The 12,414-nt window shown below is 51.5% G+C and overlaps 1 protein-coding gene across 8 annotated transcripts in view; it reads right to left on the bottom strand.

The window, feature by feature from the left end:
• Positions 1-12,414, bottom strand: part of ARHGAP23 (Rho GTPase activating protein 23) — a 79,186-nt gene that overhangs the window by 6,656 nt on the left and 60,116 nt on the right. For all 8 annotated transcript variants that reach the window (XM_042255898.1, XM_027974625.2, XM_042255899.1 and 5 more), the window contains 6 exons: positions 10,456-10,529; positions 10,095-10,184; positions 9,321-9,446; positions 3,181-3,222; positions 2,526-2,622; positions 492-523 (listed from right to left, as the gene is read on the bottom strand). In XM_042255898.1, coding sequence (XP_042111832.1) covers positions 492-523; positions 2,526-2,622; positions 3,181-3,222; positions 9,321-9,446; positions 10,095-10,184; positions 10,456-10,529 — 461 coding nt within the window. The remainder of the gene's footprint in view (positions 1-491; positions 524-2,525; positions 2,623-3,180; positions 3,223-9,320; positions 9,447-10,094; positions 10,185-10,455; positions 10,530-12,414) is intronic.

Below are 12,414 nucleotides of genomic sequence, written 5' to 3'. Positions count from 1 at the left end.
CATTGATTTCTGTTCTTATCTTTATTATTTCCCTTCATTTGCTTCGGGCTCTGCAAAGACCTTAAAAACAATCATTATATCACTCATAGTTGTTGTTAACCCCATTTATGAGGGTAGATATTATCCTCATAAATAGTATGAGGAAGCTGAGGATCTTAAAGAAGTTAAATAACTAGCCTAATGTCCCAAAGCTACTAAGCGGTGGAGCCAGGACGCAGGCCCACAACTGTCTGTGCTCCTAACCAGCAGGAAACACTGCCTCGGGCCACCAAACTCCCAAGCCAGAGCCTCTACTTTATCAGTTATCTCCCCAAGCACTGCCAAGGTGAGTGACCTCAGCTCACCTTGGACATTCAGGTGTTTCCCACCTTCCTTCCCACTGACTAACAACCTTTAAGGTTCTAATCACAACTCTCCCAACTGTTGTGACCAAAAAGCAAATGGGCTGGCTTGTCCAGGGACATAACTTTCAGAATCGCCGTGGCACTCACCTTAGACTTGGCTGAACTACAGATGGTGGAATCTGTTGGTAAGAAACAAAAGAAAAATGAAAGTTGGGTTGGGCAAGAGAAGGCTGATTCTTGCGAACACAATTCCCTCTCCTCAAAGGCTTCAGAAACCAGGGAGTTCAGAAACCTGAGCTCTCCCCAGGTCCTGGGAGCGTGGTGGACTTCTGATGTCATTTCCTGGGGGATAAGGATGGAGCGGAGAAGGATGTCAATCACCACTTCCTTTTGAGGCAGGAAGTGACATCAGGCCCCTGGACCTGCATTTGCCCAGGGTTAAGGGCAAGGCGGACTTTTCTTTGGCCTCTCCCCTCCCCTCCTGTCCCTGTTACTCTGAAGCACTAGAGAGAAAACGCCAAACATCAGATGCAGTTCACAGAAACCACCACAACACACAGCAAATCACAAATGCTCTGGAGAAATGGAGACCACACAGTGCACAGAGAGGGGCGCTCTATACCTACCCTCAACCCCCGACTTCAGGGACACGAGAGGGCAGAGGGACCACGTGAACGATGGGGTACAGGGCAGGCAGGAAATGAGAGGGGCAGGAGGTAGCCAGGGCTGGTGATTACAGCCTGAAAAGCGTCTACCTCCAGACCAGAGATCAGGCTGTCCTCAGGCTCAAAGCCCCTGTTTATTATCAGAGTTACGAAGGAATGCGGGTTCCACTCCTTATTAACACTGGGGTGGGGAAGGACCCAGAAATAAGTCTTGCAGCGCTGTCCCCAGGACTGGGGAGGGAGCAGGCCCACCCAAGGATCTCTGAGGGTCTGAAGGGGGGCAGGTGCGGTTAATCCACACTCTCCAGCAAGCAAGTTAGGTGCCTCCCCCCCAGCCCTCCCCCGCACACAGTGAGAAGAGCAGACGGGCTGACCACACAGCGACGCACACGGGCAGGAGAGTGGCAGCAGGTGATTAGAAGAGACGGGGGGCTCCTCTCGGCCATGCCCACCCCCACATCCTCTGGCCCCCTCCCCAGCCTGCCTCTTGCAACTAGGGGTGCTGTGCTATGCCTCTGTCAGAGACACAAGCGGGGAGGTCACCCACAGAGTGGGAGGAGTTAGTGGCTAGAGCCAGAAGGTACCCTCTTGGCCCTGGACTCCTCTACTATGACAGCCAGAGGCCTGGGAGCAGGACTTAGGGGCTGAGTGACCAGGGGCTCTGGTTTCGGGAACAGGAAGAGCCAGCCTTCAGAGGCGGCTGACGCAGGGGCTATTGATGTACACAGGCTTCTGGGGCGGCATCACTGATGTCTGAAGAAGCTGGGTCCCACTACCAGCCAAGCCTCCTCCACCCAGATAATCAGAAGTGGCCGAGCTCAGCACAGAGAGAAAGTCATAGAGTGGGGGGGGGGACATCAGGGGGGGATGTGGGGGGCAGCCATGTGGTGCCCAGGCTTCCTGGCAAGGGGCCCCGATTTGGCTCTAGCAAGTGCTTCCTTCCTCCTGAGAAGGGGCTTTCAGATGGGAGGCCGGTACACTGTTAACAAGCGTGGGAACCTGGACTGTCAGGGAGAGGTCCTCAATGCCCCGGATGGCTCTGCCTGCCCCGCGCCCCGTGCCTGCCCAGCCTTCTTATAATCACCCGCCACTGTTAGTGACCGAGGTCGCAATGCCACACTGTACCCTTTAAATCTCCAACAGGTCCGCTGGAGGAGGGAAGGGAGGAGAAGAGAAGAGCGGGATCCAGGGGATGGGAGGAGAGCAAGGGAGAAGAGGGAGGAGGGGGGAGGGGTGCAAGGAGAAAAGGAAGAAAAATTAAAAAGAGGCACGTGCCCAGGACACAGCCCTCGAGAAACAAAAAGCTCAGGAAAGAAACCGGTGAAAACAAAGCTCCTACCCAGCCCAGGGCAGCCGAGGAGGCGGAAGCCCCCGCCACAGCCCAGCCCAGTGGTGGGGGCAGGGAGGGGCCCCGTGGGGCAGGAGCAGGGCAGCTGGGCTCCTGGCCAGGCATCTGGGGCCCCCAGGAATGCAGATCCCACGGTCTCTCCACCCCTTCCTGGGCCCGTGCTCTCACCTGAGCCCGGCTCTCCAGGCGGCACTGTCCTGCCAATGTTAGGCAGGAGGTACTCGATGTTTGGCACTGACTGAGGCTCCTTGTCATCCACAGGGGTCTGCAAACAGGAGGAGGGTCAGGCCGCACAGCCTCAGAGGGGTGACTGCAGACCCCTCGGAACAGGGAACCCTGAAGACAGGGCGCAGGTCCCCTCCATCAGACGGGCTCCCCAGCTCAGGGAGTGTCCCCCTCATCAGCCAGGGACTCCAGGACAGTCCTACATGTCCCTGCCTTCCCCAGCACCTTGGCAGAACCCTAAAGGCCGCGCTGCTCCCTCCGCTGAGGGTAGGATCTGTGTCTCCTCCATCAGACTGGACCTTCCTAAGCCCTCTATCCCCATAAGATTGGAGGGCATGGTCTGCCTTTGCCCTGGACTCAGATTCCTTAGGGCACGGCCTCTATATCCCCCTCAGACTTGGGGTTCACGAAAGCGAGGACTATATCTGCCATCAGACTGGAGGCTCCTGAGGAGAGGGCCTATGCTTCCACCATCAGCCTGGGATGTCCCAAGGGCAGGAACCTTCTCCCGCTTCAGACTTGCTACCCACCCCACCCACCTGGGATGAGGGCCCACCACCAACCTGAGCCCACCCCACGGCCCCTCTGCGTCACTCACTCTCTCTCCCTTGTCCTCGCTGTCGCTGAAGAACCAGTCTGACTGCAGGGGAGACAAAAGGAAGTGATGGAATCAGCGTGGGAAGGAGCTAAGGGAAGACAGGGAGACAAGAGCTCCCAAACTGCTGGGTTCAGAGGACCCACTCAGGCACCTGATGGAAAAGTTGGGACCCAGTGTGGAAAGGAAACACAGCCTGGAGTGGGAGAGGGTCCGAGTACAGAGAGATGCCCGGCTCAGGACAGCTTCTCTCTGCCTGGTTTTCACCACGCACAGTCCCTGGGCATCACCACAGCCACACCGTATTGCAAACCAGAAGAAGGGATGCAGCAGCGCCATCTAGTGCCAGCGAGTTGCGCTGCAGGGAGAAGACCAGCCCCTGCGGCCGTGTGTATTCCACCCCAGGCTGGGCTCCACACTAACAGGGGTGGTGCCCCCAACCCCAGATAAGGCAAGCGCCTACAGTGAGGTGTCAGGAGGTTCCCTGAGGCTCAGGCAGGCAAGGGTGTTCTCATACATGCCAAACAGAATAGAAAACACAGAACAGAAAATAAAAATCCCACTCAAATATATTTTGTGAAACTTGAGAATCTTGATGATAACACCCTAAAAGTTTTCTGAAAAACAAAACATTGCTTACACGTGAACAGGCATCAGCCTTAACTAGAACTTTTGGCAGCAACAGATACAAGATGACATGAAAGTAATATTTTTGATGTGTTTCTGAACTAAAATTTAAGAGATTTTGAATCTAGAATTTTATATCTTGCTAAACTCTCATTTAAATTTGAGTGTGAAATAAAGCTATTCTAACACATCAGAAAGTTTGCTACATGAGGATTCTCTTAGTTGAACACATGAGCAAATAAAGAAATAAATCCAGGAAAGAACAGGAAGTTCTAAGAAGTAAGGATGGATAATAGTGTAGAAAAGTCAAGTGCTATCAAACTAAGCAATGATTGCACACATACAGATACAAAGAGACACCAAGTATACCCATGACAATGTGGACCTCAAATTCATAAGGAGGAACCAGTGACAGGTGAAAATATAGTAAGGTACGTGACTCTTAGATGTGGTGGAAGGAAGACGTGGATACTGATAAACTTTAGAAATTGATAGTAAAAATTAAACATGACTATAGGCTTTTTGCAATTGTATCATTCAACTTAAGCATGGATTTTATAAATGTGTAAGTTTTATATCAGGAAAATAAGATCAACCCATACAAAGGTAGGAAAGACCCAAAAAAGCAAATAAAATGAAAATGTACTAGACAGGAGATGCCATTTAAGATGGCAGGACTAAGTCCTAACAGTACAGAAATTTAAAAAAGTAAATGAGCTAAGCTCACTAACTGAAAGTTAAAACACACGGAGTCTTATTTATATTTATACTTAAAATTAGCATGTAGAAGGTGGATTGAAATGACACACGTTAGCCTATTAGAGTGGTAATTATTGGGGGCTGCAGAGTGGGCTTTGGAATGAAGGGAGGAAACAAGGAGACTTGCAAAGTTGATTATGATCTTGGGTCATGAACCTCAGTTATTATTCATCATAATCAGGAATATGATTAACTCAAATAAGCAGCGCAGAACAGGAACAAGGAAGAGACAGAGGAAAAAAGAGAGACGACGAGGGGGAAATGCAAACTCTGGAGTCAGTCACTCCGGGCTCCAGTTCCTCAGGTGAACCACCTCTCTGAGTCTACTTACTTATCTTTAAAGTGGGCATGATACATGAGTATCTACTTTGAGAACTGTGCTGAGGATTAAAATAAAATACTGTATGGCCATTATCAAAATGACAAGAAATAAGTGTTGGCGAGGATGTGGCAAAAAGGGAACCCTTGCGTGGTGTTGGTGGGAGTGTAAAGTGGTGCAGCCACTATGGAAAACAGTACGGAGGCTTCTCACAAAAAATTAAAAACAGAATACCATATGATCCAGAAATTCCACTTCTGGGTATTTATCTGAAGGAAATGAAAACATATATGCACCTCCCTGTTAGTTGCAGCCTTATTTACCATAGCTAAGACACGGACGCAGCCTAAGTGTCCATCAGTGGATGGATGGATAAAGAAAATGCAGTATATATCCACAGTGGAGTATTATCCAACAATAACAAAGAAGGAAACCTTGCCATTTGAAGCAACACGGATGGACCCTGAGGGCACTATGCTAAGTGAAATTCAAAGTCAGGCAGAGAAAGACCAATACTGTAAGATCTCACTTACATGTGGAATTTGAAAAAAAAAATAATCCAGGCTCATAGATACAGACAACAGATTGTTGGCTGCCAGAGGAAAAGGGATGGGGAGGTGACTGAAATGGGCAAAGGCGGTCAAAAGGTACAAATTTCCAATTGTAAAATGAATAAATGAGTCGTGAAGATGTAATCATGGTGACTATAGCTAATAATACTATATTGTATATTTCAAAGATGCTAAGAGAGTAGATCTTAAAAGGCTTCATCAAAGAAAAAATTTTCTACCTATGGTGTTGGATGTTAACTAGACTTATCATGCTGATCATTTCACAATCTATACAAATACTGAATCATCATTTTGTATACTTGAAACTAATACGTCAATACATCTTAATTTTTAAAAAAGCAAAAAAGAAATACTGTATGTAAAGCTCTTAAATATTAGCTATTACTAAAAGGTGCAGTCCCTAGAGACAGACGGTCCAGAAGGAGCCCTAAAAACCCAGCCTCTAACTCAGGTTTAAGAGTACCTGAAAGTGCTCTGAGAACCTGGAAGGCCACAGGAAGCTTCTGGAAGTCTATGGGAAGCTTCTGGAAGTCTATGGGAAGCTTCCGGATGGCCCGCGGTTCTCTGGAAGAATTCACACCAGCTCAGGCCACCCTGCCTTTGCACACGCTGGTCCCTCTGCCTGGAATGCTCATTCTCCCTTCTCTGCCTGGCTAACCCTAGTGTCTTTCAGGAACCCCCTGACTCTGGTCGCAGCCCTGCACCCAGGGCTGGGCTGGGTCCTTCCATGCGGCTTCCCTGGACAGAGCCCAGAGCATGGAGGAGTGCTGCCTTCACTGGGCAGCGCGCCTTCAGAGGAGGGTCTGAGTTCCATTCCTCTCCGTGTTGCCAGCACCTGCATTTGTATCTGGTATGGGACAATGATAATGACGGTGATGAGGACAATGGTGATCAATAAGCTCACCCTTATATAATACTTACTACCTGCCAGGCAGCATTTTAAGTGCCTTACAGATAATAACTCACGCAACCCTCACAATAACACTGTGAAACAAACAGGGGAGGAAACAGAGGCACCAAAAGGGTAACTAACTTGTCCAAGGCCCCACAGCATGTAAGGGGCAGAGCCAGGGTGCAGCCTCAGGCAGGCTGGCTCCAGGGGCAGTATCCTGAGCCCCTGCATCAGTACTTCTCAACTGGGGTGACTGTGCCCTTCCAAGGGGGCGTTTGGTGACGTCTGGAGACATTTTCAATTGTCACAAGTGGAGGGAGGCTCCGGCATCTGGCCAAGAGATGCCACGAAATATATTATCAGCCACAGGACAGCCCCCAACAAATAATGATCTGGCCCCAAAGGTCACTAGCGCTGGGCTGAGAAGTGCCAGTGCGCGACAGTGGGAATCACCACGTTTGCTGAGTGAATGAATGAACAAATGCCTCGGCATAGTCTTTGTTCCGGTTTCAGCCGGCTTAGTAACCATGGGTATGAGCTGGCTGGTGACTTGCTGCCGGGTGGCTGAACACTCAGGCTTGCTTATAACTTGGCCATATCTTGTTGTGGGACCCTGAGCAAGTCACCATTCCTCTTCAAGCCTCAGTTTCCACCCTCTGTACAATGCAAGGTCAGGTCTCATACCCTAAGGCCCCTTCCAGCTCTGCTGTCCAAAAATTCCATGGAACACAGGAGCCCCAGGCAGGGAGGCAGGGGTGGTCACAGCTGAAACTCCCAGTGGGACAGGAGGTCATGTCACCCACGAACCAAGCACCCACTCACTGGCCAGGAGCTCAGAGCCAGAGCAACTGCTGCCACAAGCTCTGCCCTGCCTGGGCTCGGGACTCTAGCGGGATTACCCTGGCTCAAGAGTCTCTGTGCTAGACAGACCCTGGCCACCTCGGGTGGCTGGGCTCAGTGTGAATGAACAGGCAGCTCACTCTCTTGACAGCTGACAATCATCCAGGGCTGATTACTTTAATGCCAACGGGGCCGAAAATGGAGAGGTGCATGTTTGGTCATTCCCCAGAAATGATTTCCTCAGTGGGAATGCCCAGACTGGCATACCTCAGCAACAATTCATTCATTCATTCATTCATTCAACCAATACTGAGGGTTCACTCTATGCCAGGCACAGGGTCAGCGCTGGGATTACACCTATGAAGGAGACCAACGTACTCTACTTCTCCCACCCTACGCAGAAAAGATGCTGCCACTGGCTGGGGATGTCCCCCTGAGACCCTAGGGTAGGGGAAATGGACACACTTCGGGCCTCCCATCTCCCTGAAGGTCCTGACACTCCAGCTGACCAAGGCTTTGGGCTTCTTTGGACTTCGCTAGGAGTCAGGGGGCCACTCTCCCTCTCTTCCTCACGACCTTCCCCACCAAGCATACACTCATGGGGGCTCCATGGGTTCCTCGTTTGGGGGGCTGAACTTTTCCAAGGGAGGAAAGCTTCTCTAGACCAAGGCCTCATCAGGATCCCTGACACTGCCCAGCAGCCTTGGCCTCCCCAGCAGCTCTGGCGTGGGCCTCTGGGCTGGTGGTTCCAATATTAGAGTGAGAACAGGCCTCAACATACCCTCCTATGGCTCAGAGCTCTGACACACAGTCAAGGAAGGAAAGAAGCAGGCAAGGCCAGCCAGCATGACCAAAGTCTACCTACGGCCTCGCTCAGCTAACTCTGACTACCTCAGTCACTCAAAAGCCAGCTCCAGGATGGAACCAGGAGTCAGCCCCCCAATTCGGTGGGGAGTAAAGCAGAGGAGTTGGTCAGACAGACCTGCCTTCAAATCCTGAGGCTGCTACTTAATAGCTGTGTGATCTTAAAGAAATCACTTTGCCCCTCTGAGCCCCAGTTTCCTCATCTGTAAAACAGGAGTAACATGACCTGGCTTATTCCCTTCCCTAAAGTGTCTATGAGGCGGGGGAGCTGCGGTTCCTTTCCTTGTCTGTTCTTGTTTGTTATGTATATGTGCTCAGCTGTGTCCAGCTCTTTGCAGCCCCGTGGACTGTAGCCTTCCAGGCTCCTCTGTCCGTCGGATTTTCCAGGCAAGGATACTGGAGTGGGTTGCCATTTCCTACTGCAGGGGATCTTCCTAACCCAGGAATCGAAACCACATCTCCTGCATTAGCAGTTGGATTCTTTACTACTGAGCCACCAGGGAAGCAAACCCTTTTTTTTGACCAGTTGCCCATCTTATTTCTCCTGGCAGGAGGGTTCTGATTCCATTCTTTGTGGGTTAAACCACAGGTCCCACCAAGATTTGGAAATGGAAAAATCAATGATTCATAGAAACATCTTAGTGCGCCCACAAGGGGGCAGTGCTGCCCTGGGATTGGCGCTTACAAAAGTTAAAAAAAAAAAAAAAGCCTCCTGCGCCTTCTGCTGGCCATTCTGGGTTCTCATCCTGTGGTGGATAATAATAAGACTCCTTAGAAACCACAGGCTCTTGCGGGGCCTCCAGGCAGCCTTAAGGAGGAAGGTGACCACGCAGCCAGGATCCTGCCCCAGCCCATCATCCGCCCTGCCCTATCTGCCTCCCCTTCCCCCAGGGAATTGCCATTTTCCCCTGAAGTCTCAGTGGGCCTGCAAGGAGAGTGCTGTCCCACCTGTCTGCCCGGTTCTGCTTGGACACCTCTCCCGTGGGTCACCTTCTGACGGCACCCCCCTTCTTTCACCCCTTCTGCCTCCAAACCAGCAGCACCTCTCCCTGACCTTCCTCCTCCCTCTGACCCACACACACATCCTGGAAACTCAGCGGCCTCCTGGTTGTCCCGCTGGGGACAGGCATTCAGGATTCACACCTGCCTGGCCCTAAAATGCAGGCTACTGCTTCTGAAGGGCCTCCTGCACCCCTGGAGCATTTTCCACATCCTTCCCTGGGCACACCCACCCGGCGAGCAGAAGCCAGTGCCCAGGGAGGCCGCTTACGTGCTGGATCAGCGTCTCCACAATCTTGTAGCGGTCAGGCATGTGGGTCACCATATCTGCCATGTTGTCCTCAGACGTCCTTACCAGCGTCGGCCCGAAGACCAGGGCTAAGTTCCGGGGCTCCATCTGGGCAGGGGAGGGAAGAGGATCGGTGTTAGTATCCCTGTGAGCTTTGACCTCCAGGCCCCTGGGCCCCTCTGGCCCCCAGCCCGACCACATCCTGAGCTGGTCCTGGCCTGGGGCCATGTGCCTCCTTGCTGGACATGGAGGTGCCTAGTAAGTAGAGAATAGGCCGGATTTCAGCCCCACTCAACCCCAGGCCCAGCTCTCGTGGGCAGTTCCCCACCTGCACACCCACACTGTCTAGCAGTGGGCGAGGCCAGAGTGAAGACCCTCTGGATGTCCCAAGGGTGTTCTGGACTGGCAGGAGTCCTGTATGTCCCCTCATTCTCCCCTCCTGCAGAACTAGAAGATATAGGGGTTTGCTTACGAAAACGCAACGCAAGGGACCCAAGCTCAGTCAGAGGGTAGATTCCACCAGACACAGAGTCTGAGGCTCTCCGCCTCTGAAGCCCCTCAGAAATTCAGGAGCCAGCTCAGGAAGAAGTACTGGCCAGTATGTGGGGGCAGTGGGACAGAAGGACCCACTAGGTCGGAGGGCAGACCCAGTGAAGCTTGAGGTTATCTGACCCGGAGGAGCTTATTGAATAGAATACGCTGAGGCGACCCCACTAGGCTTCCCTCCCCGACAATTCAAACTGGAGCTGGACGCACCTTGTTTTTCTCTGAGTGGTCGGCAATGGTCTTCAGATGACTCACGAGGAATTTCAGTGTTTCATAGTAGTGTCCTGGGAGATCCCGAATCTGGGTGGGAGAAAGCAGGGGCATGGGACCAGACCATGAGGGCTTCTGCCTCCCCACCGCCCCCCAAAGGGGCTCCACTGCCATGTCTCAGGGCTCTCAGTGGAGCCCACTCTCTAACTGTCCCCCATGAATAGATGGAGAAATTGAGGCCCAGTGGAGAAGGGCTTGCCAAGGTCACAGGGGAAGCTGGTGGCACTGGGCTTGGGCTCCTGGGGCCCCAGCGCTCGCCTGTCCAGTCTGCCCTTGGCCCAGCAGCATCCCCTCTCCTTACCAGCTTCCGCAGCGTCTTCAAGCGCTCCCTCGAGTCTTCAATGCGATTGGCCTCGATGAAGTCGTTGTATTTGTCTAGAAGAGTGAGGATTCTTTAGAGAGGGGGCCTCCAGGCTGAGGAGGCCCTGCAGGGAGGCCACGCTTGTGCTGAGGCTGTTCAGTTGGTGGCAGGGGGGCTCCAGGATCCTGTGTTTATGTGACCGAGCCCGCCGCAGCTGCCCTCAGGGGTGCGCCTGACCTGGAGTAGCCCAGGGGTGCTTGTTTGGGAAGAAATGAGACCTCAGCTGCCTGTTGACCCTGGAGAGGGGTCCCTGCCCCAGGCTCCAGGACAAGGACACCACGAGGTTAGAAGAGAGGTCAGCTAGAAAGAGGGAGGGCCCTTTCAGCCTCCAAACACCCCTCCCCATCTGTATCAGGGTTCCCCCACCTCCCCTCAGAAGAAGTCCACGGGGAACTTTAAAAAAGGGAACTGAAGTTCATCCTGAAATACACCTGGATGAGAGAATGTGCAAAGACAGCCAAGAATATTCTCCAAGGGAAGAATGATGAGGGAACCTGCCCTGTGAGAAACTGAGATGTACTAAAAAGATCGCACAGCTCAGGCAACGTGACGTTGACAGGCAAAGGGGACGAAGGGCCACAACTGAAAGGAGGATCTACGTGAAAAAGTGTGTCCGACTCTTTGCGGCCCTCTGGACTGCAGCCCGCCAGGCTCCTCTGTCCATGGGATTCTCCTGGCAAGAACACTAGAGTGGGTTGCCATTCCCTTCTCCAGGGGATCTTCCTGATAGCACTTCAAGTCAGTGGGGAAGGATAGTGGTGTCAATAATGTCCCGGGGACTATTAGCTATCTTGTTGGGAAAATAAATCCATTTCTAGCTCACGTAATACAAACAAACTTAATTGTATTACAGAGTCAAAAATTATACTTATTCAAGTATTGGGAAAAATAAGAAAATATTTTTATAATCATAAGGTCTTCCTAAACACTCATGTTTATGTATGTATCTTAGTACAGAATCCATTAAAGGTTAATCTCCTAGTAATGACAGAAATGAAAATGAAAACAATAGTGAGACGCATTTCCTCTCTCTGATCAGCAAAACTTTAAAATATTAATAACATCATCCAGTGTGATGGGGACATGGGAAAGTAAAGTATCTCACACTGCTAGTGGCAGCAGGAACTTGGGTCAGCTCCCCCGCATGCAACCTGACTTTAGCTTTCAAAAATGCTTTCCAGGACTCTGACCCAGCAAGTCCATGTCTAGGAATCTACCTCTTGGACCCTGGTCCAGGCATGCAGGGACACAATCAAGGCAAGTCATTATAACATGTGCTGAAATAGCAAAAATGTGAAGACAATCTAAATATCCATCAGTAGGAGTGATTGAGCTTCCTAGGTGGCTCAGAGGTAAAGAATCTGCCTGCCAAGCAGGAGACATGGGTTCGATCCCTGGGTTGGGAAGAGCCCCTGAAGAAGGAAATAGCAACCCACTGCAGAATCCTTGGCTAGGAAATCCCATGGACAGAGGAGCTTGGTGGGCCACAGTCCGTGGGGTACCAAACAGTCAGACACGACTCAGCAACTAAACAACAACAAGGGGAGAGATTTGACAACTCATTGTCTGTTCAGGCTGGGAAACACTATGTGGTTGATTTAAAAGGAAAACAAGGTCGAGCTCTTCATACTGACACGAATGAATCGCAACATTAACGAGCCTCCTTCTGCTGAGAACCACTCAAGCAGTGGAGCCACTCGCTCACAGGACTGACAGCTGGCTGTGTCTGTCTTGTCCCAGCTCGTGTGGGTGACAGCAGATTGGGATCCTGAAGCCGGCCATGGCAGGAGTTTCTATACTATAGAAACGGGAAAGTGCTACCGTCACAGCTTTACTCCTTTCAGAGCCAGACAAAACCGCCACCAGCATGCCGCTCGACTCACCCAGCTGCAAGCCCTA

The sequence above is a fragment of the Ovis aries genome, chromosome 11 (assembly GCF_016772045.2).
Source record: "Ovis aries strain OAR_USU_Benz2616 breed Rambouillet chromosome 11, ARS-UI_Ramb_v3.0, whole genome shotgun sequence".
Classification (NCBI taxonomy): Eukaryota; Metazoa; Chordata; class Mammalia; order Artiodactyla; family Bovidae; genus Ovis; species Ovis aries.
Note: the sequence above shows the minus strand (reverse complement) of the source record. Positions and strands in the feature narration are given on the sequence as shown.